Here is a 26,545-nt window from a genome sequence, read left to right as displayed (position 1 = left end):
GTTTTGGGCCGTTTCCCGGCCCCGAATCCGCGAGTTGCTTTGGGAAGTATCGTTCCTCGCGTCGCCGCCGTCGGATTGATCCGATTTGCGTGCGATTTGGTGAGTAATCTCACTAATCTTGGATTAGTTGGCTAATTATGCTTAAGGTTGGTTTAGATTTAATTAATTATGTTTAGGTTGTTAGATTAGAATAAATTAGCAATTATTAGTCAATTGTGATGTGATTTAGATAAATTGGTTGTGCAATTAACAAGTAGACGTGGTCTACTAATTATTGGAAGTGCCTCGGGATTTTTCCCGACCCTTAGTGGGCTCCAATTAGGCTTTTCGAGCCTAAGTGGATTTTTAGTATTTAAATATTAATTTTCGGAATTAAATTAAATAATTATTTATTTTCCGAAAATTCAACTGAGATGGCTCGGGACCGGAATATTGTGCTGATGACCGTGGTGAAGTCCGTTTATTTAATCGGGCTTTATTTTGAGCTAAATTGAATTTTTAATATTAATTATTTAATTTTTCGAAATTAATTATTTTCGGAAATTAAGATTTTGATGGCCGACGACCGAAATCTCGTGCTGATCGTCGTGGTGCAGTCCGTTTATTTATTTGAGCTCCACGTTGTATGGAATTGAGTAAATTGTGATATTTTAGGGATTTACCCTAAATTGATTGGAATCGATTGAGATTGAATTATCGATTGGTGAATGGCCAAGTATGTTCATTCAGCATTTATAATGCTTTGTTGAGTTAATTTAATTATTTGATTGAGTATTGATTGGTGAATGGCCAAGTATGTTTATTCAGCATTTATAATGTTTTGTTGAGTTGATTTATTTATTTGATTGAGAAATCGTTGGGCATTGGTTGTCGATATTGAAAGTGAATTGGTAACCACCGCAAAGAGGACACGTGGCTCGGTGAATTGGAATGTCTGGAAAATGCACGTGAGTTCGGTGGTTGAATATGTCACCTTGGCGAAAAGGTCGCCGAGAGAATGCACGTGGCTCGGAGACTCGGTATGTCGTCTGGAGAATGCACGTGGCTCGGTGACGATTTAGCATCTAAAAGGACACGTGGTCTCGGCGAATTGATGCATCGCTTTGGTGAGATGCACCTTAGAGAATGCACGTGGGTCCAAAGATTCCAGGAATGGCATCTAAAAGGGCACGTGGTCTCGGCGGGTGATGCATCGCTTTGGTGAGATGCACCTAAGAGAATGCACGTGGGCCGGGCATCTAAAAGGGCACGTGGTCTCGCGGGTGATGCATCGCTTTGGTGAGATGCACCTAAGAGAATGCACGTGGGCCCGGGCATCTAAAAGGGCACGTGGTCTCGGTGAATTGATGCATCGCTTTGGTGAGATGCACCTAAGAGAATGCACGTGGGCCCGGGCATCTAAAAGGGCACGTGGTCTCGGTGACTTGATGCATCACTTTGGCGAAAAGGGTCGCCCCGAGAGAATGCACGTGGGCCCAAGGTTCGAGGCACGTGAACTCGGAGACTTGGAATGTCGTTCTAGAGAATGCACGTGGCCTCGCTTTTAGATACTCCTCTGTGGAGAGTGATTTGTTTGGTATGTAATCGACTAGGTCGATGCTTTGATTTGATGTGAATTGATTGACTTAATGGGAATGACCGTGAGTGGTCTTGTTGGAATATAATCGACTAGGTCGATTTGATCGATCTTCGATCGGTGATATGATTGCTTGGGTGCCTATTATGAATTGTCGACTTGCGGGTGGGATCGAGGCCAAGGTAAGTCCTGCCCCTGTTTTGTGCGTGTTTAGGCAGCCTTTAGTATAATAGTTTACTAATCGGGCTTAGTGGGGTAGAACTTTTGAGACGTAGTCTCATCCCGGTTTGGGGAAAACCATTTCGGGACCCATTTGAAGAGCGAGGGAAGGAGGAATCCGAGGAAGGAAGACTCGGAGGCGAATCTTAAGGAAAAAGATTTTTGAAGGAAGAAGGCAATCCTGAGAGGGGCCTTGAGTACGGCCTAGTTTGTCTAAGTTCCTGTCTTCTTTTGAGAATCCATTTTGATGTGATTAGTTTCGAAGTGGTTTATGGTTTGTATAAAAGTTTGGTTATAAATTTCAATATGAAAAATATGGCCCTGCTTTTCTATCCCATCGTTTTATTGTCAGGGATTTTGCTTGCTTCGCATGTGCTTAATAAATGAAAGGGTCGGCGATACTAGTCCTGGGATATCGCATTATAAAATCGACCAAGTGAGAAGGATGGGCACGTGCCCGAGGATCGGGGCGTGACACCATGAGCTACAATCTATTGATGGTGTTGATGAGCTAGACTCTTTGCGCGATTTCTATGTTTCTAGCTGTTGGAAACTGGAAGCTCTGATGGACGTATCTAACACGAAGTTGTCTGATGAATGCCTAATAACAATTCGGAAGTGTCGGAAATTACAAAGCCATGGCTATCCTAATGTCAATGGCCTTCCCTACAGGGATTACAAGGACATGATTGTTGCAACGGCAAACTCTCCTACGGGGTCACTCCCTTTAGAGACATCAGACGAGGTATCCATCTACTTCTTCATAAGTAGAAGCATAGCCCTTGCCCCTTTTTTATTATCCTCTACATAAACAGGCTGGTCTTGAAGACTATAAGATCTGACTTGTTTACTAATTCCACCTTCACATATTACATTTCTTCATCAAATCTATCAGGAAAACTCAAAACATGGAAAGCCAAATAATAGAATTAAGTATGATGATAGTTAATTGGAGAAAGTAGCATTTTAAGATGCGGCAAATTTGCATTTCTTGTAGGATGAAGATGAAACGAATGATGAAGCGGAAGAGCTGGAGGTGGATAGAGACAGCTTTGACGATAATAACTCACCTACCATCATAACTTCTCACGAACCTGATACTGAGCTTTGACACCGAATTCTTTCACCCGCTAATTCTCAAGATGAAGAGATTCCCATTGTAAGCTATGGTGAATGAGGGACCCAATATGACCACAATCTTTTTTGATTGCACCAGGGATTTTCATCTTTAGTTTCTTCCTACTCTGGGAAAAAAAAAGAAGGGATAGAGTATAGAGTCACCATAGGCCCCTAAACTTTTCCAACTTGTTGGATCGGATTTCTGAATTTTTCTGTGCAATTGGATCCTTAAAGTACATGTTTTTCTTTTGTTCGAGTTGATCTTTTTGGTAAATTGGAAATGGAAATGCTGGCGTGGACTGACCCATTGGTTCCTTATGAGCACTGACCAGACAGTTGGAACTTAGGTGTAATTTCCTACAAGAGAGGCGAAGAAATTGGATGCCGCAGGTGCAGGTGGCGATGCCGCCAACGCACTGGCAAGGGCCATCGAGTCTTTGTTAGCTGTCACATGGCCCATGTCAAGGTCAGGCGATAACTAGGGTTGCTTGACCCAACTGTTGATCGCTCGCGTCTTGCGAATAGAATATTGGAGATTAATTTGTTGTTTTAAGTAATGCTAGGTAAAATTGAATTGCTATAGAGATATGAAGAAAAGAAGGAGGTGGTAAAATATCTTCAATCTTGAGGTGCCCCATAGCATAGAATAAAGTGTGAATGGAATGGATGAAACATCAAGAAAAATAATTGGAAATAAAAGTGGGAGAGGTGGAAATTAAATGCAAAACTAGAGCTTTGGGCAAGAAAACTAAAGGAGATCAAGTGGTGCAGGAACTAAAGGCATTGTGAATCTATTAAAGAACAATCGAACGAAAATGCAGTAGAGATTCTGCATAATTGAGCATGTCCTCTTGCTTTTCTTTAGCACTCGCATATTTCATCATGTTCTCCTCTGCTTCAATCTCTCCGCAGTGTGATCATAAATTTATCTTGATTTAGCTCATTTTTCGTTTAACTTGAGCGGATTGCTTATATTTCATAAAATTATTTTTCTTTGAAATCTTTCAATTATATCAGAGTCATCTTGAGACATTTCATCTCGAGACATTTCATTTTTCTTAGTTTTGTCTTGTCCCCTTTCTTTAAAAGCCCGCCTACCTATATTCTCCGTGGCCACGTGGAAAAATACGAAAGGGGTACGTGGACCCTCCCTGACCTCTAACCTTTTTATTATTTGAAGAAAATAGTAACTTTTTAGCCATCTTTCTTCGAACGGCTATGATTATTCAGCCGATTCACAACCATGAGATCAGAAGGAGATCCAACGGCCGAAATTGAAGGAAAGATGACCGTTGCCAAGCACCATCAGCTTCATAAAGGAGAAAGGAGAGACGAGAGTTCTCACCATCATCTCTTATTCCACACGATCTCACTTTGAGAGAGAGAGAGAGAGAGAGTTTTGCCTTGCCCATCAGATTCGAAGAAGCTTGTTCTTTGGTCAGGAATGGCTTTAAGACTCATCGAGTTCCAGTGCAAGGTATTCAGATTTTGGGTGACTTTGCCCTCCTCTTCTTCTTCGAACAGTATTCAATCTCTTTCCGCAACAATTTCTGGGGTGATTTGCTTTAGGAGAATCCCTGTTGGATTCACAGGTTTTTTTGGGCTTTTCTTGATGTCCTGTTCTTGGCGATCCTCTCACTGTAGTCTTGAAAAAGTAATCGCCCTATGTGCATCTCCTTGGTAAATGATCTTATGATCTATCAAAGCCATTGTGTGATGTCAGCTGATCCTTGTGATTGCATACAAATGGGTCAAGGGATGAAGCCCTCCCTGCGCTTCATGGACTTTCAACTTTCGAGGGAAGGGACAGAATCGTGTTTCATCAACCGTATTTATAGCTTGCTCATCGCCTCATGATTCATACACTAAATTATTATGTCGATTGCCTAATTTTGAATTTTCATCTTATTTATTAGTGAATTTCCAACCTCTTTTTTGTCCACATGCCTACCCCAAGCTCGACCAAGAAAAACACAATTTTTAGAAGCTCTGAGGCCTGTCATGTGTGGCGATTGTATATTTTAATGTGTTTAATGGAATCGACTCTGACGCACTGAAATAGAATGTCCATCCTCTTGAAATTGACAGGGCTGATGAGGCCAATGCAAACCGTTTAGAAGTGGAAAAACTCAAAAACTACTCAACATGGACCGACCAAGTACTGATGTTCCTTACTTCTTTGTCATATAGCTAACACAATTTCTTTAATGTTTAGATACCTTAAACTTACTAGCAATGTTAGTAGTAAAATTGCAAAGGGTGTTTAGTTTGGAATTGTGTCCACTAGGTGACATTTTGATATTGCATTGCATATCTGTCAAATGTTTTCTTTAATTTGTTACAACTGTTTTGCATGCATTTTTCCTGAAAACAAGGATTTTCTAGTTGTATGTGTGGTGTGATGTATATGGAAGTACTAGTTATATGAGAAATTTTCGAGGTGTCATGGGTCCTAACATCTTCATGTTTGTTTCTATCTATTAGCAAGTTTAGCAATGGTTGTTGGTTCTCATATATGTATGGTCCCCAACATTACCGTTTAGAATATATTGCTAAGATGGATTCTCCCATCATGTGGGTATGTTTGCCGGTTTTATCCTACTTTCTTGATCTTTAGCAACGGTGCTTTTGTCTACTTAGTGGGGTTTTTATGGCTTAGAGATTGCAAGTCAAATTGTAATTTTTTTTCGGCTACAATCGCCATTGGTTTTCGTTTGTTTTTGAAAGCTAGATTTCCGGTTAATTTTTTCTAATTTTGGCTAAATCTTAAATGATTTTAGCAGCGTATTTTTTAACATTACATGATTAGATACATCATTATCTCTCTGCTTCAAGCAAAGAGACTCGATTCCTCTATATCTTTCTTTTCTTAATTAAGGAACAAGCCACCATTTTCTTGATTATCAAACTCTAAGTGGTGATATTTATTTCCAAAGCTGGAAAATCTGTTCCTGGAGGGAAGCTCCCAAAACCCTAAACCTTGAAATCCTTTTTACCCGATCTTCCTCCTCATTCCCTCATTCTTTACCTATGAAAAACGGAGGAAACCACACTTCTTCCCATCCCCTGGCTCCCTTGCAAAGTCATTGGTGAGTGCTCTCCTTGTTAGGGCCAAGCCACTAGAGGAGAAATCATAAATCTTTGTTGCTTATTTGGCTTCTAGCCTCTCGGTTGAAGTCTAGCTATGATAGAAACTAGGTTGGCATTCTTCCCTTCCTCGGTGCCTACTATTATGCTCACCGACTCTTCTACTATTATAATGGTGCTTTGCCTGGAGGGCTGGGGTGAGTTTGAGCAATGGATTGTTATCCACTGCTCAAACTCATCTCGGAAACCCCTCATATCAAACACTAATTCTTGAAACCCCTTCTACCCAAACATAGAGCTTCCTTCATCCACAAAACTATGACCTCACCCTCCCGGCCATAGTCTTGTCCTTGCAATTCCTGTGCAACTGCTAAACTTTAGTTCCAACCCTTTTTGTGACTTGGGCTGTTGTATTGCAAGTCAGTTGATTGTTTACTTTTCCACAGCTTATTCTGTTGTTGGCCTTTCTTAATTGTAGTTATCCTTAACCTGTAAACCAAAAATGGAGGAGTCAGGTGAAAACTCATTAAGAGTGACGACTCTTTATAAAAATGTTGGGTAATCTTTGGTCGAAAAATGATGAAGAGGTGGCGGATGAGGAAATACAGAGGAAAGAATGCACGAACGCAATTGAACCCTTTTATGGGGAGAGACTCTAAACCTAATAATAAAGAGGGGGAAAAGTGCCAAAAAAGTCCTAAAACCTTTTGTCTTTATGCCAATTTAGTCATAAACCTTTTTGATGCCGATTCGAGTCACCTAAACATTTTTAAGTTGTGCCAATTCGATCCTTTTCGGCCAATTTTGGCAGATTTTGCTGACTAGATGTCGGTTAGGCGACGTGACTTGATCGGCGCGTGGGACAATTTTAAATAATATTTTAATATATATTTATTTATTTTTAAATATTTTAAATATTTTTATTTTTTTATTTTGTCTTTTTCCTTTAGTCAGTCGGGCGAGGCGACCGTCGGTGAGGGCGAGGCCGACCTCGCTAGATCCGGGCGAGGGCGAGCCTCGCCGCCCTCGCTCGACCTCGCGAGATCATGCCATGGGCAAGGGCGGCGAGGGCGAGCCTCACCGGCGAGGTCGGCCTCACCCTCACCGGCGGTCGCTTCGGCTGATCACCGGATCTCGGCGACCGGCTAGAGGAAAAAGACAAAATAAAAATAAAAATATTTAAATATTTAAATACTATTAAAAGTTGTCCACGTCGGCCGATCATGCCACCACGTCGGCCGTAGGCGTCCGATTAGCAAATCGACCAAAATTGGTTGGAAAGGACTTGGCACAACTTAAAAAGGTTTAGGACTGAATCGGCACAAAAAAAAAAGTTTAGGACACTTTTCCCAATGAAAAGGAGAAAAAAATAGTGTTAGAATTGGGTTCTTGGCCTTTCTCTAGCAACTTGTTAGTCCTCAAACAATGGGAACCTAACACATTGTTACATTGTCTCAACTTCACGCAATGTGTATTCTAGGCCCACATCCTTGGCCTTCCACCAAGGAATGGTAATTGAGAAAACTATGGTTGACATGACTTCCAAAATTGGGGATGTTTTTTGGAAGTGAGACTATAAGTGAAAGGGAATAGCAGCTATAGGGAGGATAAAGTGAGGATAAACATAGAATTGACGGCCTCTTATAAAATCAAGAACCTTTATTAATGCGGCACGCAAAAAAATCTAGCTTGACTTTAAGTATTATAGGTTGCCACACTTCTATTATTCTTGTGGGGTTGGCTATTATGCAACCTATTATTGCAAGGAAGTGACTTATGAGGAGTCAAGCTTGAATAGCAGCTATAGGGAGGGTAAAATGAGGATAAACATGGAATTGGTGGCCTTGTTAAAATGAAGTACCTTTATTAATACGACATGCCAAAAAATATAGCTTTACTTTAAGTATTAGAGGCTACCACACTTTTATTATTTTTGTGGAAGCATCAACTATAGTGCAAACTATTGCAAGGAAGTGGCTTATGGGAGTCTTGCTTGAAGGAGAACACCAAAGGAAGGTTTGGGCAGTGGCTAAATAAAAGCAAAGGATACGTTTGGTAACGTTTTATTTAAAAATTGTTTAAGAGCGTAAATAAAAAAAAAAAAAAAAAGTGTTTACATTCCGGGAACAATTTTTGAACAAAAAAAAGTGTTTGGTAAATCTGTTCCGAAATATAAAAAGAATAGAAACACGTTTGGTAAGTTTGTATAATTTTTTTATTTCTTTTAATTTTTTAATATTTTTATTTTTATTTTCTATTTTCTTTCTTATTTTTCCTTTTTTTCTTTTTTCTTTTTTCCTTTTTTTCTACTTTTGGTAGGTCGGAAGCCCGGCCATGGCCATGGCCCAGACGACGAGGGTCGGCGGCCTCGCCCGGCTCACGGCGAGGCTCGCCGGCCCCGTGAGCTCGGTGTCGCCGCCGCCGGGCGAGCTCGGCCTCGCCGGATCCTGGGCGAGATCGAGCTCGCCCGGCCCGGCGTGGTCGACCTCGCCGCGCCGGCCGGTGACCCGAGCCACACCGTCGTCTCCCTCCACCGCATCGGTGGCCGCGCTTGCGCCTCGCGCCGCCGCACGGCCCGCCCCCTCCGCCTCACGCCCGATTGACGCATCTGCGGGTCTCGAGCCTCCGTTCGCCATCGCCGCCCAGATCTCACCGCGCCGTGACCCACGACTTTGAGATCCGCTCGATCGTCGACCCGCTGGCCAGCCCACGACTCGGCCAGCCGTCCTCGCCGCTCCGCTCCTAGACGTCCGCCGCTCGAGACCCGCACCGTAGCCGCCGCCGTCGCCGACGACACTGCGACCCGGCCCCGTCACCCGCTCGTAGGTGGAGACGCTCGCAGTTTGTCGGCAGCCGGAGAGGACGCACGGTGGAGAAGCCGGATGGTCTCGAGACGAGAGAGTGGCTATCGGCCGAGGGAGAGTGGGAGGCGCCGGAGAAGACGACGGTGGAGACGCTTGCAGGAGGAGAGGCTCGCAGGAGAACTGTTCCCTTTTTGTTCCTTTTTTGTTTCTCAAATGTGTTTCAGAAATAAGAAACACAAATTTGTTGTTTCTTATTTCTGTTTCTTTTTGTTTCGGGAACAAAAGAACAAAAAGGCAATGCACGCACGCAAACGCGTTTGTTCCTTTTTGTTCCCGGGAACAAAAAAGAAATTTCTGTTCAGGAAGAAACACGGTGCAAACAAACGCACCCTAAATAAAAGCAAAGGGTAGAGAATATAGTCCTTATTGGGACCTGGCATTGGTTTTATGAATTGGCAAGATGACCCAAAATTTGTCCCAAGATGTTGCTGAGGAAGGTTTGGGCAGTGGCTAAATAAAAGTAGAGGTTAAAGTACATAGTCCTTATTAGGACTGGCACTGGTTTTATGCATTTGCAAAATGACCCAGAATTTGTCCCAAGATGTTGCTGAGAATGATCCAGTAGGGATAGCCTCGGAATAAAAAAAAGAACAACAAAAATCCCCCAAACAAGAAAGTCCTAAGATATATTATGCAATGTGAGACTTAAAGGACTAGCTCACACCTTGGTTGAATCCTTGCTACTTGAAACTCTCATACTTATGGTGGATGACTTGAAGGAATGTGTTGTGGTGGCTAGCCTTAATAAGTCACTAGGGTTCAAATGAAGCCATTACTGGAATTGTCAGGGACTAGAAACACCTTTGACATTCCAAGCATTGAGAGTCCTAGTAACTCATGAAAGGCCTAATATGGTGTTCTTGATGGAAATAAAAAAATAAAAACAAAGAGGAAGAGTTAGTATCAAGAGAGGACTTCAATTTCATAACCTAGTAGTTTTCAATCCATTAGGGATTGTAGGGAATTAGCAATAATGTGGAGGGAAGAGGTTGCCTTTAAGATAAAATCAAGTTCTAAAGAATTTTTTGATATCACTTGCAAGGATCCAGGGAGTGGAAGGATGATGAGGGTCACCTTCTTATATGCATCGATTGTTTTTCAAGAGAGTGTAGCTATGGCAATAGCTACACTTATTTCACTCTAACAATCTTCTTCAACGGGTGTGCATGGGGGACATCAAAGAGATCTTATACCATTGGGAAAAGGTAGGAAAGAGAACGGTAGATCATTATAGGTTAGCAGCCTTCCATGAGTTTATGAAAGCAAAAGGTGTGCCTTCACATAGGCAAATGATAAGGAGGGAGAGGCCTATGTCAAGAAAAGGTTAGATAGGGTCCTTTGTAATTTCGAGTTTAAATGTAAACCGTATTGGCCGGAGGATGATGAATATAACAACATCGTGAGAGACGCATGGAAGGATCCAACTTTGAAATAGGGAGGAATAGTTAGAAAATATGAAAATAGTTGGGATATAACAATTTGAAGTAAGAAGAAGTATTCTAATGTTGCTTGCCAAATAGAAATGCTGAAAAATCAACTCACAGAGCTCACAAACTGAAAATCAGAAACTAATGATAGAGAGATGATACTAGCATAGCAATCACTAAACAAATTGTGCAAACTTATGGAGGCAGGAAGAAATTTATCGAGGCATAAGATCGCGGTTTAGATGACAATTGGTGTTGTGAACCCATGGTATCAAAGCAACATGCTATTGACTTTTAACGGTAACTATATACCACTTCTAGGTTTTGAGACTTCCAACCAGTGTTGGAGCGGTCCCCTTGCATCATACAGGATATAGTAAATGAAGCTTTGATGGCTCTAGTCATGTCAAATGAGGTCAAGGAAGCAGTTTTCCAAATGAAAGCATCATGTCCTAATGGACTCAATGGACAATTTTACCAACACCACTAGATTGATTTTTAGTAGGATATTTTCTAAATGGTCAGCAACTTTTTTGAGATAAGTAACTTAGACCTAGCACTATATATGACACGTATTTCTCTTATCCTCAAGGTCCCTAATCTAGAATGTATGAGCCAGTTTAGACAAATTAGCCTGTGCAATGTCAGCTATAAAATTATTGCAAAGGTTCTAGCAAATCGTCTCAAACTTTGGCTTCCTAAGTTGATTGTGACCAAACAATGTCCCTTTATTGGTGGACGACAGATACAAGACAATATTATGATTGTACAAAAAGTTTTGCACCAACTGAGGATTAGGAAAATGAAGAAGAAATTTCAAGTAGTCTTGAAACTTGACATGCAAAAAACTCACGACAAAGTCGAGTAAGACTTCCTAACTACTTGTATGATCAAGATGAAGTTTAATGAAAAATAGGTTGCATTGATTATGAAGTGCATCTCTTTAGTCACCTTTAGTGTAAAATTCAATGAGGAATCTTAATAGTACTTTCTACTATCCCAAGGAATAAAATAGGGAGATCTACTTTTCCCATATATATTCAAATTGATGGCTAATGCACTCTCCTTCCTTATTAACAAAACACTCTAGGATGACAGTATAATAGGAATACAGTTGAACAAATGATGTCCTACTCTCTCACATTTATTGTTTGCTGACGATAGGGGTGATCGGGTCCAGGGTGGGTAGGGTCTAGACGGACCCATGCCCCGACCCTATTATTAGGTTCTCTTTTTTTGGACCATGTTCCCGACCCATTTGCATTGGACCCTGTTCCCACCACCCTATTTTTCGGTCAGGGAACGGGGTCATTCGTTTATATTAGAACTGTTTTGCATAAAAATTGCCGTATCTTTATATTAACAGGACGATAACAAATAATTCACCAAAATGACCATGTGGTTGAATGAACTGGCTGATATTTGGCCAAGCCAAAGTAAAACTCGGTAGTGTTTGTCAAGAAACACAATTCAGGCAAAAACACCATAACTACATATAATCCACATTTTGACGCTAGGGAGGGAGGAAATTTACCAGCTCTGTCATATATTCATTCTAGCCAAACAACCCATCTGACATTTGCCCATTACCAAGCTAAGAAAAGAAACACGCCTCAATCAAACGCCAAAAACAATTTTAGAAACACCTTACCCTGTTTGTAAAAGTTTGAGAATTGCCCCAAGATCCGCAAATCCCAACTCAAAACCATTAACCCACAACCTTAGAGCACCAACCCAAAACAAACAATCGCTGAAGAGCATCGGAAGCAAGTCAAGACGAAAGCAATGCAATCATAACAATCCTACTTACACCATACAACGCCACCCCAAAGAGATTCTCTCGAACCCGAAAAACACGAAAACATTGCCCTCAATCGATGGAATGTAAGGATCAACTGATCAACCCAAAATGCCGAATAGATCTCACACATTGCAATTCAAAAGCTTTTTCCGGAGACGCTGAAAACCCAGAAACCAAGAAAAAAAAAAAAGGACCTTTACCAAACAAAACCCGCGTTTCTTCTCGCTTCTTGCTCTCGCTCGAGCGCACGTGCTACCGATGGATCTGTGGGCAACTTTTTCCCCAGATACCACAAGGAGCAACCAAATCGGAAAAGGGATCTTCAGACCTTGAGAGAATCAAATCCCTTTTTGCTCCTCTAGCCAACCACTCTCTGGTTTCAGATGAAGAAAACTAGAGCAAAGGGAGCCCCGGAAGCCTCTTTTCAACCTCTCAGGAAACCTGCTCTCTCTCCGACGGTGCCGAGGCGGCGAGGATGGCCGGGACAGAATGGGGGCCCCGATCCGGGAGGACGGTGGGTGAGCGGGAAGATTAGCGGCGTAGCACTCGGATGGATCGGCGGAGGTGACGTGAGAGCTTGAGAGTAAAGATAGAAAGTTCAAACGAATTAGGGTTTTGTCTTAAAACCGGTTCTCAAACCGGTTCGAACCGGTCCGTCGATCCGGTTCCGGGTGGGTATTCCCTCGAAACCGGTTCCGGACCGGTTCAAACGAGTCGAACTTTGGGAACCGGTTCCCGGACCGGTTTTAACCGGAACCGATTCCCAACCTGTTTCGGTGGGCCGATCCGGGAACCGGGTTGACCCGGTCCGGTTGCACACCCCTAGCTGACGATGCCATTTTTTTTTTTTTGGATAGAAAAATTAGGGAGTGTCAAAATCTTGTCACAATGTTGAACCAATATTGCTTTGCTACAAGACAAGGCCTAAACTTCAATAAGTGAGGCATCTACTTTAGTAATGGCAGCCCTCAGAGTTTGAAGGAAAACATGGCAAGAGAGCGGACAGTTCATATCATTGAAAAGACAGGGAAAAATATGGGCATTATGTTGAATTGGAGACATGCAAAGAAGCAACTTCTTGCTTGGATTCTTGCAAGTGTAAACATGAAATTAGAAATGGAAGGTAAAAATTAATGACAAAAGCTAGGAAGGAAATCTTGATCAAAACAATGGTGCAAGCACTACCTCAATACGCAATTTCCATCTTCAGGATCCAAATCTTAGTTTGTAAAGCCATCGAGCATAGAGTAACATCATTTTGGTGGAGACAAAATGAATAAAAATCAGGCATTCACCGGAGGAGATGGAAAACCCTTAAGAAAAGGAAAGAGGAAGGAGGTCAAGGCTTTAAAGACCTCATTGCAAAGCGATGTTAGGAAGCTAGCATGGAGACTGATGGCAAAGTTTACTAATGGGCATAGAAGTGTTATCTCCAGACATATGCTATTTAGTGGGTAATGGTAAGAAAATCAATATTTGGGAAGATAAGCGGCTCCCTGGCGGACCCATTGGTGGACTAGCGAATTGGGATGATCCATAACTTGCGGAAGAGTTGATTAATTGGAAGGAAATTGCTTGGAAGAAAACAGGTTAAATAGCCTTTTTGAGGAAAATATAATGAAAGAAATCATGGCAATCCCTATAAGCTCTAATCAAAAGGAGGATGAGATTGTATGGACTGGACACGAGTCGGGTTGCTACTAAGTTAAAAGTGCTTGTCACATAATCATCTGGAAGAAACTACAAGCCAAGCATCTAGCTCATACCAACCACCAAAAGCCCTCTGAAAAAGAGGAAAAAAAACATGGGAGTGCATGTGTACCCAATCATCAAAACTTTTATGTGGAGCCTATTTTAGAAAGCACTTCCTACTCTAGAAAATCTATTCAAGAGAAAGGCCCTACTAGACCCATTATGCATGTTGTGTCATCAAGCCTCAGAAATAGTAGAGCACATTATCTTGTTCTGCTGATGGAGAAGGGAAATCTTATCGGACCTACACATGAGTATCACAATCATAAGTCAAGAGATCACAAGAATCGAACAATGGGTACTGAACGTCATGGAGCAAAATGACATGTGCTTGCTATAAGAGCCCTAACCCTTTGGTCATTTGTTGACCAAATCTAGAGCATTCTATTTAGTTAATTGACTCATAAGCCTTTTCAAAAAAAAAAAAAAAAAAATTGTTCAGTTGAGTCCTAATCTCCCCGTTGGTGACATTTACTCATCGCTAAATTATGTCCTTTTAGTTTTTCCACAAAATTAAACATTATTTTGACAATAATGAAGGAATAAAACATATAAGTATTGTTGAAAGTTGAGTAACTTTTTTTGTAACTTTATGTGAATCAAAATGAAAATCATATACTTTGAGTTTTTCTTGTATGTTTAAGTAAAAGATTGAGTAATATTTTTTCTATAGGAAAAATGACACAAATGGTCAATGAACTTTCTCTCAATATGCAATGTTATTCCTAAACTTTTAATTTATTCAATATAGTCCTTCAATTAATTTAGGTTCAAGACTATATTGAACATTTTTCGTTAACCAAATTGAATAGAGTTAATGTAGAGTTTGATTGCACTAATTCGATAATTTTTAGAATTTGATAGCAAATTTTGCAAGTTTTGAAACTCAATTGCACTCCCACTATAAAGTTTAAGGACTTTTCTTTTTCTAAAGGGCAATGCCATGTCTATGGCCTATGCGACTGCTTACTACAACAATGACTCCATATTCACGGAGAAACTACTGTTATTTACCAAAACAGCATATACTGTTATTTGTACTCTGTAGGATCCATCCGAAAGCCGTCTGCTGCCACTCAGCTCTTAGATCGCTATGAGAAGGAAAAAACGAAAAAGAAAAATGAGATCCAACATCCATGGGTGAAATTGCAAGGACTTCACGTTCGTGACTCGTCACGGGCCTGCACTTCGGCCGGCTTCGTTGATGAAATTCGTCCTCAACACTGCCTTCAGCATCACCATTCTTCATATGAGTAGATCAAGTCGGCGGGTTCCCAAATCTCCAGGAGTTGATTATAGGATGGTGATCCAAAATGGATACGACGGAGATCTGGAATTCCAAGAAAGTTGCGCTCGTGATAATGAAATTGAATAGGGCGACTGTGGTTCTGAGAGAGGGGAGGAGGTCTTTAATCTGCTGCTAGGAAAAGGAAACTTTTCGTCGATCGTTCTCTTTTCCTCGCATCTCTGGATAGAAATCCGGATAATTGTGATGGCTCAACTCTTCCAATTGGAAACGGTGCTTGTAAGTCACAGGAAAGTTTGCTAGAATGAACTTTTGTGGTTGAGTAGCTTTATCTCCTCACAAGGTTTCGTTCTCTCCAATTTCTCCTCACATTACTTGAAAATACAACTTTGAAAAAATAATAAAAAATTAATGTGCCCACTAAGAATTTTTTTAAATTAATTTAATAGAAAAGGTTCTATTATTCCACTTTACCAACATTCATTTCCCAAAACAATTGATGTATAAAGATGTTATTAGTAATAAGTTATATATCTTAACATCAATTTTGCTAGTTAATCTTACAACACCAACATCTAATTAAGTAGGATAAAATTTGAGACGAAATAATAATGTAACCATCCATTAGCACTTAATCGCTTTTTGTTATCACAAAGATATTTTAAATACTTGTAATTTTGTATACACAAAATAAATAAATAAAATTATGTTAACTAGTGACATGAACATGTAAATAATCTTCATTTAAATCAAATTGACTTTTAATGTAGATAGAAATTTTTTAATAGAGAGACCAATTAGAATGAATATGATTAATAACTTTCCATTTATCAATAATACTAAAAATGCGATCTTATATATATCTTTGTTGCAAATAAGGACCGACATAAAAGTTCACAACATAAAAGTTCACAAAAAAATAGTTTTAGTGGACATAAAAAATTGGTTAAGTAAATCTCGTACATTTATTTGAAATGTTAAATCTGATGGACCCAGTATGTATTGTTTGTGTGTGTGTGTGTGTGTGTGTATTATATATGTATATGTATATATTATATGTTATATATATGCATCTTATTTTCTTGTATTTTTCTTTAGGGTAAAAGCCACCAAAAATTTCAAAGTCACTGTAACATATTTACCATAAACTTTATTATATGACATAAAAAATCTCAAATTTATACCTATGTGATACATTTACCTTTCATCAAAGTTCCATCCATTAAAAATCTACCTACATTGACATTGGAAATGTCATTAACAAGGTGCTTGTGAAACGATAATATTTTAATTGAAAAATCATCGGATGAAATATTGATGGAGGGAAAATATATTACATAAATACAATTTTAATTTTTTTATTTATGTTATGAGAAAAATTTAATGGTAAATATGTCATGATGGGCATAATTTTGAGTTTTTTGATATCACAAAAAAAAAAAATTCATGGTAAATGTGTTATAATAGGCATAGTTTGAAGTTTTTGGGTTAATATTACACCAGTGACAAATTGACCCATAACTAATTTTTTTACCACCGAAAAAAAAAAAAAAACTCCAAACCAATACACCCTCCCTTAAATTTCATCAAATATTATAGTTATATTGCTAATTTGGATGCCACGGGACAAGTTCACAAATATTATGAAAAGCCCAAAATTAGTACACATGTGACAAGTTTACGTTAAACCGGTACATATATGATAAATTTACCCAAACGAATTTTTAGGTTACTAAAAACCTTAAATTCGTATACGCGTGACACATTTACCTATAGTTAGCTTTTATCAATTTTTATTGTTAAATTCATTGAGTTCTTTGTCTTCTTTGTCTAAGGTATGGTGCTTGAATAATCGCAGTGACATAACTTTTCCCAAATATTCAACATGAACTTGCTATGAGGCACTTAATTTTGCGGGTGAGATCATAATTTTACCTATAGCAATTTGACGAAAGCTTTCAGATATCAAAATTTAATGGAAGTTAATAAAAGATAAATATGACAATTTTGACTATGACAATTTAACGATAGTTAACAAAAACCATTCTTTGTAACCCCAAACTAATTTTACCTATGACAATTTTTCAAGTATGCAACTCTCCAAAAGCAATTCCTATATGTTTTTTTTTTTTAGTAGTTTTTTCTAGTTGGCATAAATGTGCTGAGTACAATTCTCACGCTTGGGCTTGAAGCCCAAACTATGGTCATTGAATAATGCTAAGTGACATAATTTTAACAAAATATATAAGTGCCTTGGAGCATAAAATTATGATAATAGGCATGGTGCTCGAATAATGCGCACTGAGATAACTTTTCCCAAACATTTAGCATTAGCTTGCTTTGAGGCACTTAATTATGCGGGTGAGATCATAATTTTACCTATGGCAATTTGACGAAAGCTTTTAGATATCAAAATTTAACGGAAGTTAATAGATGAGAAATATGTGATGAATTTTTGGTAATATAAATTAATTTTAGATGAATTTTTCATATATAAATTGATTTAGAATTTTTAATACATAAAACTCAATAATTTAAGAGTGACATTTGATAAAACTTAATGAAGATAAATATATCTTGATATCAACTCAAAGGTCTTTTCGTGCCTTTTTTTTATTTTTCTTTTTATTTTTGTTCTTTTCCTAGTGAACACGTTAAGAAGCCCGTAATTGTGGGCATGGGGGCATCGAAGCGATCTAGTTGCTTAAACCTTAAAGCCGATTTGACGTTCCACATTCCCCCTATTTCGGAAAGATTTTCATGTACTCGAATACATTGGGACAAATGAATCATGACCGTTAATCTTATTCGTCCCGCCTGCCGCACACAAGATGAAAGGCCGAGATCCCCCTCCCTCGTGCTGGACACTGGACAGCGTGCTCCGTCCCTATGCACATCGATAGCCCCCGACGTCGACTCGCTGACGGAACGCTCCATCAGGAAGTGTAATAATATCTGACCAGACCGAACGCCAAGATGACACACGAGCTCTCTCTTCCATGATCGTCTCCTACATTCGATCCGAAGCGAAGAGCGAGCTCACCAGCGGTGGCAATGGCGTTCATGTCCAACCTCAACGCCCCATGTCGTTTCACGACGACGTGCGGCTCTTCCTTTGCATGGTGTTCATCTTGCCAGCCACCACCCCTCGGTTACCGCATCACGCCTTGCCGCATGTCCACCATGTTCGCCGCCGTGATGCTCGGTGGACTGTGAGTCACTCTCTTCTCTTCTTTTTCTCTTCCACCTCAAAACTCACCAACGCAAAAGATGGAAATGAAAAATCCAGTCTTCAAACTTCGTTGCATCTTGTCAGGGCCGTGGGACTACTCGCTCCAACCATGCTCGCGTTCATCAAATCAAAAGCGTCCAAATTCTTCCGCAAGCCCACCACGAGAGCCAAGAGAGAGGAGACAAACAACCCCGAAGCTGCGACGAGCGGCGGAAACGCGCCGGCGCCGGCCGGCGAGGAGTACGAGGTATTCCTGAGCTTCAGGGGGCCAGACACCCGAACTGGGTTCACCGATTGCCTCTAACACGACATGCTTGGCACCGGAATCCGTGTCTTCTGAGACGACGAGGAGCTCCGCATCAGCAGTGAGCTCATGCGGGCTCTCGACGTGTTCAAGATCTACATGCCCATCTTCTCCAGGGACTACGCGTCGAGCTCGTGGTGCCTCCGCGAGGTTGCGCACATGGTGGACTGCGAGGCAAGGTCAAATGGGAATAAGGAGATCTTGCCGGTGTTCTACGACGTGTCGCCTTCGGATGTCAGGCTCAGGACTGAGCGGTACAGGAATGCCATGACCAAGCACAGCAAGAGGTTTGGGGCTGAGGAAGTGAAGAGGTGGGGGGATGCTCTTGTTAAAGTTGCTGAATTGAAGGGATGGGACCTCAAAGCGAGAGGGTAATTACTATTGTTGACACCTAAATTTTTGCATAATTTTTAGGGTTGATTTCTACTAAAAAAAAAACACACACACACATGGCATATAATTTAGAAACATTTTATTTTATTTTAGGCCGCCGGTAAAACGAGGATTTTTCACATATTCCGTTCAGATTTTTCATATATTCAAGTAATATACATTGGGATGTGTATTTTGCCTGAAAATGGAATTATTTTTGAATGGAATATGCGGAAAATGCAAAAGAGAATATTGCACGAGCAAAATTGTAAACGAAATATGCAATAAAGATGCAATTTTTTACCCTATAAAAGGTGTGATGGGGTACAGAAAAAAAGGGACCACAGATATTGACACACACGGCCATTGAGAGAGCAAAGAAGCTGAGAGGGAGAGATTGACATAGGAAGCCTTCGTAGACGACGAAAGGGGAGGCCGTTCCATCATCAGTATTGCATATTTGCATCCCACTATCGTTCTTTTTCTATTTTTTAAGGGTTATGCCTACATCTTCCGCATCATAGAAAACGCCAGTCGAGATCACGCGAGGAGTCAAGCGGTGGTCAAGATATTTACAACTGGTGGAGAAGTTCAATGGAGAAAGAGATAAGAGTAGTCCATCATCGTTTTGCTTCTCTGTCGGCGACTTTGAGATTCACAAGAAGACAAGGGTTCTGATGCCTACATCCTCAAGTCCAGCGTCTTTGCTACACCTCTCCGCCAAGCCACCGTCACAAGCGACCAAGTATCGTTCCTCTGGAGAGAAGATAGGCACGTGGAACAACACCTGGAGGAATATGTTGTTCTCGGTTGAGGCTGAATCAAAGGACACCATGACTATTGACCGCCGCTTGCAAGAGAGAAGATAAGGTATTTGTTTGTTTTTTTTTTTTTTTTCAAAAACACATCCTGCTGCAGTAGGTGTCCTCTACCAAGTTCCATGTTGGTGTTCCTCCAACGAGTAAGCCGTGCACCATCATCCGAGAACTCAAGTCCTGTGACGACTCGCCTGCGAATCATGAGCTACTCTTTGGGCTCCTCATCACGCGGTCCGCGACTTGCGACGACTGGGACCTCCGACCAACGGTGACCTCCGACCACCGCAGCCTCCGTCCTTAGCTGTGCCGCCCCGAATCTCAACCATAGTCCATCCCGATTGGATTTTAGGAAAATCAATTAGGTAGTTGTTCTTTTCTTATTTACCTTATTTTTTAATGTTATTTTCATTTATTTACTTTGTGTTTTTTTTAGAATTATTCTTGAATGAATGGTTGAGATTCCAACATGAAAGTGCTCCTCAAATTAGGGATTGACAGTCCGATTTTCGCGCCCGAAATCCGACTCGCAATCTCTTGCAAAAATCGACGATCCGATCTCATGCCCGAGATTCGATTCGCGATTTAATTTTAAAATTGGTCACCGATCTCATGCGCGAGATATGGTTCGCCAATTTTTGGATATCAATCTTATCCTGTTTGATTTGCTATCGTGTGGTTTGAGTCGATCTTGTTTTTGTAAAAAGAAAAAAATCAAAAAAATTTGAATTAGGATTAGGTTCGTTTTAGAATATTCCTAATCTTAGGGTTATCTTGCATGTTTAGAATTGCGATCTTATTTCTGAATTTTTAAATAAAAAAATCTAAAAAAATGCGTTCATTTAGGATGTTAGTTTTCTTTAATTTAAATGGCACGTTTAATTATTTGGTGATTTTAAATTTTGAATTTTACAAAGAAAAAAAAAAAAATCACCATGCATGTATCATGTAGAATTATGGCATCCTTGGCACGTCATTGCATATTAGGTTGATTGCATGTTTAAATTTTATTTGGATAGATCCTTTTAGATAGATTGCATTTTAGGTTAGAGATTACTTGGTCAAGATAAGATTCTAGTTTAAATTAGGATTTGGCTTAACCTAATTCCTAATACAAATTGAGTAGAATCTTAATCTAGCTATTTAAGTGCTGCATTTCTTTAATTTCGAATCTCATGAAAAATACAAAAAATTATTTAGAATAAATCCATCTCATGCTTAGGATAGGCTACATGCTTATTTATGTCATATTGCTTAGGTCGTATAGCTAAGTCATGTTGCCATGTCATATGATTTCATGTTAAATTAGTGGCATGTATTGCATATTGCATGATTTTCATTAATTAAGCAAAAAACAAAATAAAAATTGCGTGTTGATTAGAAACCATATCTAAGGTTGTTGATGTGGATTTTAATTTAATATTGCAGATGCTTTCGTTGCTTTGAGGTAAGTTTTTGTAATTTGTTTATTGTTTATCTGGGTGTTAAATTGGTGGTTTGTGTACTCGCATGATCACCTTATATGTTAGGAAAATAGACTTAAAATCAATCCAAACTGCCTGCAAAAATATTTTTGAAATTAAAAGAATGGTACCGAAAGGGCATTAGAGAAATCTAGTGTAACCAAGTCTCCGTACCCATAATCTCTGGTTCGTAGGAGTAAAGTAAATCTCCCATTACTTTACTTGGGTTTCTAATCGACCCACAAAAAATAGATTAGTGGCGACTCCTAATTAAAAAATTACATGTTAAGAACTTGAACCGAAAGCTGCGAATTGGTATGGGCTTGGGAGAGCCCGAGTTAAGTCTAGGCTTAACAATCTATTAGCCAAAAATTTGGTCGCGACAACTACTTAGCGAATTTTCTGTTCCTATGCAATTTGCATGTTAAGAACTTGAACCGAAAGCCGCGAATTGGTATGGGCTTGGGAGAGCCCGAGTTAAGTCTAGGCTTAACAATCCATTAGCCAAAAATTTGGTCGCGACAACTACTTAGCGAATTTTCTGTTCCTATGCAATTTGTGTCATAATATGTGTGTGTGTGTGCGCGCCAAAAATTTGGTCGCGACAACTACTTAGCGAATTTTCTGTTCCTATGCAACTTGTGTGTGTGTGTGTGTGTGTGTGTGTGTGTGTGTGTGAATGTACATGAAATCTGGCAGACCCCAATTTTTTAGTCAACAACCAACTTTCAAGATCAATGGGTTTGAATAATCTTTGTCCCGTTCCTGACTTCGATCGGCATTTCATCAGGGGTAACAGTAAACTAGTGAGTTGATTAACTTCCGTTTTGGTCATGCTCACTCATATGTCAACCACATCAGGAAGTTCGAAAAAAAAATTCAGTCGTCTGACTAGTCTAGAATGCAATTTCTAACTTCAAAAGGAGAACAAACAGGAAACATCTCGGAGTAAATCATAATGAGCAATTATATCTAGAAAGTCTTGGCAATGAGATGATATTGCACACTTCCTCCTCTGTCATTGTGTGGATTCCTTTGATGTACAACCTATAAAAACTTGAGGTGCTTATAAGTGCGTTTCACACAGCTTTGCCAAAAGACTTTGAGGTCATAAGGCCTTTGGCAGAATATTGAGGTGTTTGTTAACAAAATTGCAAAGGCTTTTGAGCCAAAACTAGCAATTTCCAAATTGTCAACTCACATTAAAAGAAGAGAATTAGCAAGAGGTAGTTGGTTTTCTGACCGATCTAACTGAAGTGACATTATGTAACCTAGTCATCTTAGGATATAATCTGTATTGACCAATGGGAAAGTATCTGACTAAAATATATGATTGTCATAAAGTCAATGTGTACATTTTCAAAATGTGTCGTTGATGATGGCCAAGCGACTCTGTTTTGAGTCCCTTTTGGCTCATGCATAGACTGCCGGAGGAAGAGCGTTCTTGGTTGAGATGAGATAGCATAACTTTGACGATTGTAATTTGTAAGGTGATTATTATAATCTGCTCAATCTAGCTTGGAAATCATTCATTACACACGAAGAACTTTAAGCTTGAGTCACATTGGCAGTATAGAAAAGTTCAAATAGAGAAAGCATGAAGAAAAATTAATTTTGTTGGGAAAAAGGTGTGGAACATTGGAAGCCCATCTAGTTTGTAAAGTTTTGCCTTTGTACATAGTGTCCATGATTTGTTGCTTGAACTATCTCATTATCATCTATGTTGAGCAAATCCAGATATTTGTGCTTCAACTTGAAAGTTATGATGACATCTCTAGTTACCGTCTCTTTTCAACTGCGGTAGCTCATATATGTGGTAGGCATGGGGAAGCTATTAAATTGATCATCCGAGAGGTTTTGGTTAAGTTGAAGATAAAACATAAGAATGTGACAAATCAATTGGTTGGAGCGGATGATCGTGTTGAAGACATAATGAAGCTCTTGGATGTTGACCGTGAAGGCATTTGTTTTGTTAGTATTCACTGGATGGGCGGCTTTGGTAAAACAACTCTTGTTAAGGTTTTGTTCAACCAACTGTGTTCGCACTTTGATGATTGCTGCTTTCTTGGCAATGTTCGAGAATCATCTGAAAAAGAAGGCCTAGTAAATTTGCAGAAGCAAATATATTCCGACATTCTCGACTCTAGATTCGTGGACAGCATTCATGACACTGGTGATGAGATCAACCAGATCGGGACAAGATTTCGCAACAAAAAGGTCCTCATCGTTTTGGATGATGTGGATAAAGAAGAACAACTGGAGAAACTAGCAGGGGCACAAGATTGGCTTGGTTCAGGAAGTAGGATTATCATTACAACCAGGAATGAAAATACTTTAAGAGTACTGGATGGTATTTTAATTTATGAATTAAAGGAACTGGATTATGATCAAGCTCTTTAGCTTTTCTATATACACACTTTTAGAAAAGACTCTCCACCATATCAATATGATTCTCCTGCAATTATGATCAAGCTCTTAAGCTTTTCTATATACACACTTTTAGAAAAGACTCTCCACTATATCAATATGATTTTCCTGCATCAGAAATTGTTGTCACAATTGGAGGGCTTCCTTTGGCTCTTGAGGTCATAGGCTCATTTCTTTATCGCCAACCATAAGAGATATGGAAAGAGACTGTAGAGAGGTTAGCAAGAATACCTCATAAGGATGTCCGACAGCAATTGATGATCAGTTTTGAAGCATTGGAAGATGAGGAAAAGGAGATATTTCTTGACATTGCATGTTTTTTGTCAACGAAACAAAAAAGACGAATGCAATTTACATGTGGGAAGCTTGCAATTTTTTTTCCCAAGATTGTGATTCAGGTTCTTATGCAAATGTCTTTGGTAAAGATTGTTGATGGTGATACATTATGGATGCATGACCATCTCAAAGATCTCGGGAGGCAAATTGTTCAGAGGGAGTGCTTACATGACCCGGGAGAGCATAGCAGGGTGTGGATTTGTGAGGAAGCTCTGGACATTGTAAGAATAAAGCAGGTAAACAAAATTCAAAGTTTTCATGAGTTGGGTACGTGTAGAAAAGAGTTCGCATACCCACTTAGAAGCCTCTCAATTCTTTTACCCAAACGAGAATCTGAATATTTGTCAAATTCTTACTAATGTATATATTTGTGAAATTCATGATTGCTCATTTGTGTTTGTTTTGTCAGAGAAAGAAAAAAGTTCAGGCACTCATATTAACTAGAAGTCATTATAAACCACTTGTGATTATGGATGACGTGCTTAGTCGGTTGCCCAACCTAAGGTTCCTTGAATTAGAGGAGGGAACCTTTGCCGGAGACTTTGGGGATGATTTTTCGAAGTTAAGATGGATTTCTTGGTATTCTCCTAGGCCATTGGATCTTGAGGTAGCCAATCTATCTATGAAGAATTTGGTTGTCTTTGAGATCATTGCAGGCAGCATCACAGATGACTGGAGCGCATGGAGCCTAATCAAGGTATGATATGCATTCACTCTAATTTTGATTGGCATATGATGTAATATATACTATTTTCTTCTCTTGATGGTGAATCGTTTTTGTTAGATGGCAAAGAATCTGAAAGTTCTAAACCTCAAAGGATGTGAAGGCATAACTAGAACACCGGACATCTTTGCATGCTTCAGTCTAGAGAGGCTGAGTTTCTATAATTGCATAAACTTGGTTAAGATTGACCCCTCCATTGAGAAGCTAAAGCGCCTGATTTACTTAAATCTTAAAGAGTGCCTCTCTCTTAAGGATTTGCCTGAAGAAGTTGGAAGGTTTACGAATTTGAAGCACTTTGCTTCTAGTGGATGTTTTTAGAAACTCCTGGATTCATTTGGAAAATTGACATCACTGAAGGAGTTGGATCTATCAAACATACAAATTGAATGCCTTCCTGATTCTATTGGTGATAAGAAGTTTTTGTCTGTCCTTATTCTAAGGTACACACAAATTAGCATACTTCCAGAGACTATTGGGAAGCTTGTGAAACTCTTGTCTGTCCTTATTCTAAGGTACACACAAATTAGCATACTTCCAGAGACTATTGGGAAGCTTGTGAAACTTGAGTCTCTCTCTCTCTGGGTGCATTAAGTTAAAAAAAAACTACCAGACTCAATTGGGATACTTGAGTCTTTGCAAGAGTTGAATCTATCTAGTACTAAAATTGTTGAGTTGCCAGATTCGATTGGAAATCTGAAGAAATTGAAAGTGATATTGATGGAAAATACTCCAATAAGGAAATTGCCTAGTACTATTGGAATGTTAAAGAATCTGGAAGAGCTACATGCCAGTGATTGTGAAGAATTAAGAGGTGAAATTCCGAGGGAAATTGGCGCATTGTCCTCTTTGAAAGTCCTCGAGTCGTCAGATGCCCATATATCTTGAGTGCCCACAACAATCAATCATACTCCCCACCTTGAAAGACTGGACTTGACAAGTTGTAATGAGGTTCAAGAATTGCCAGAGCTTCCAAAAAGTCTGATATATCTGCATTTTCGATCATTGGCATTGCGGATGGTTCTGGATCTCTCAAACTTGACTAATTTGGTGGATTTGCTCTTATCTGATGGCTCTGAAGATATGCTTCAAGCTTCATTGGAACTGTTGCCAAGTTCCAGCTTAGTGTGGATTAAGAGGTTGTCCAAACTAAAGAAGTTGGAATTGTCCCTTTCTAATATCCCTGCACCACCAACTGAGTTTGGTTCTCTTCCTCATCTAACTGAGCTTATTTTATCTAGACTAGACCTGCGATGTATCACAAAGCTTCCTCCCTTCTTATCAGAGCGGCAACTTCTTAATTTCAACTCTACAATATCTTGGTCAATCTTTTCCAACTTGAAAAACTTGTCTGTGCTACAACTTTCTCAATCTCGGCATCAAGAAATTGAACTCAGCGGACTCGAACAACTGAGAGTATTGTCAGTGACTAAATATGAACTCCTCAAGAGGTTATTCATCTCAGCAAGCTTAAAGAAGCTTAAAGAGTTGTGGGTATCGGAATGTCCGAAACTAGTTGAGATTGAAGGTCTGGAGGCCCTAGAGTCCTTGGAAGAAATGAATGTACAGTACTGCGGTTCCATTGAAAGGCTATACGACCTGTCAAACTTAAAGTTGCTGAAGCTTTTAGTTATATCAAACTGCTATGAGCTCCAAGCTGTTAAGGGCCTCAGTGGGTTAGAATCTTTGAATGCATTTCTCGTTTATGAGTGCAGTTCACTGGAGAAACTAATTATTCCATCGAGCTTAGAGAAGCTTACACATTTGGAGGTTTCAAGATGTGT

At 39.7% G+C, this 26,545-nt stretch overlaps 1 protein-coding gene and 2 long non-coding RNA genes across 3 annotated transcripts; all 3 read left to right on the top strand.

Annotated features, from left to right (window-relative positions):
• Positions 1-2,278: 2,278 nt before the first annotated feature.
• Positions 2,279-3,188, top strand: LOC120291300. The gene is made up of 2 exons (XR_005549278.1): positions 2,279-2,540; positions 2,793-3,188. It is a non-coding gene; the product is annotated as an uncharacterized LOC120291300 (long non-coding RNA).
• Positions 3,189-4,298: 1,110 nt separating this feature from the next.
• LOC120292255 lies at positions 4,299-15,409 on the top strand. Its single transcript, XR_005550048.1, has 3 exons — positions 4,299-4,391; positions 5,003-5,072; positions 14,894-15,409. It is a non-coding gene; the product is annotated as an uncharacterized LOC120292255 (long non-coding RNA).
• A 3,287-nt stretch (positions 15,410-18,696) lies between these two features.
• On the top strand, positions 18,697-25,649 carry LOC120291893 (disease resistance protein RUN1-like). Its single transcript, XM_039309691.1, has 7 exons — positions 18,697-18,998; positions 23,098-23,617; positions 24,130-24,276; positions 24,450-24,737; positions 24,825-25,039; positions 25,205-25,276; positions 25,421-25,649. The coding sequence occupies exons 1-7, from the start codon at positions 18,697-18,699 to the stop codon at positions 25,647-25,649; spliced, it is 1,773 nt and encodes a 590-aa protein (XP_039165625.1).
• Positions 25,650-26,545: the final 896 nt, after the last annotated feature.

The sequence above is a fragment of the Eucalyptus grandis genome, chromosome 3 (assembly GCF_016545825.1).
Source record: "Eucalyptus grandis isolate ANBG69807.140 chromosome 3, ASM1654582v1, whole genome shotgun sequence".
In the NCBI taxonomy this organism is placed as follows: Eukaryota; Viridiplantae; Streptophyta; class Magnoliopsida; order Myrtales; family Myrtaceae; genus Eucalyptus; species Eucalyptus grandis.
Note: the sequence above shows the minus strand (reverse complement) of the source record. Positions and strands in the feature narration are given on the sequence as shown.

Excerpts from the sequence above, each read along its gene's own strand:
- LOC120291893 (XM_039309691.1), top strand. The coding sequence starts at position 18,697 with ATGCGGGCTCTCGACGTGTTCAAGATCTACATGCCCATCTTCTCCAGG. Across the intron at positions 18,999-23,097 it reads TGGGACCTCAAAGCGAGAGG|GCATGGGGAAGCTATTAAAT; the intron begins GTAATTACTATT and ends TATATGTGGTAG. Across the intron at positions 24,738-24,824 it reads GCGCATGGAGCCTAATCAAG|ATGGCAAAGAATCTGAAAGT; the intron begins GTATGATATGCA and ends CGTTTTTGTTAG.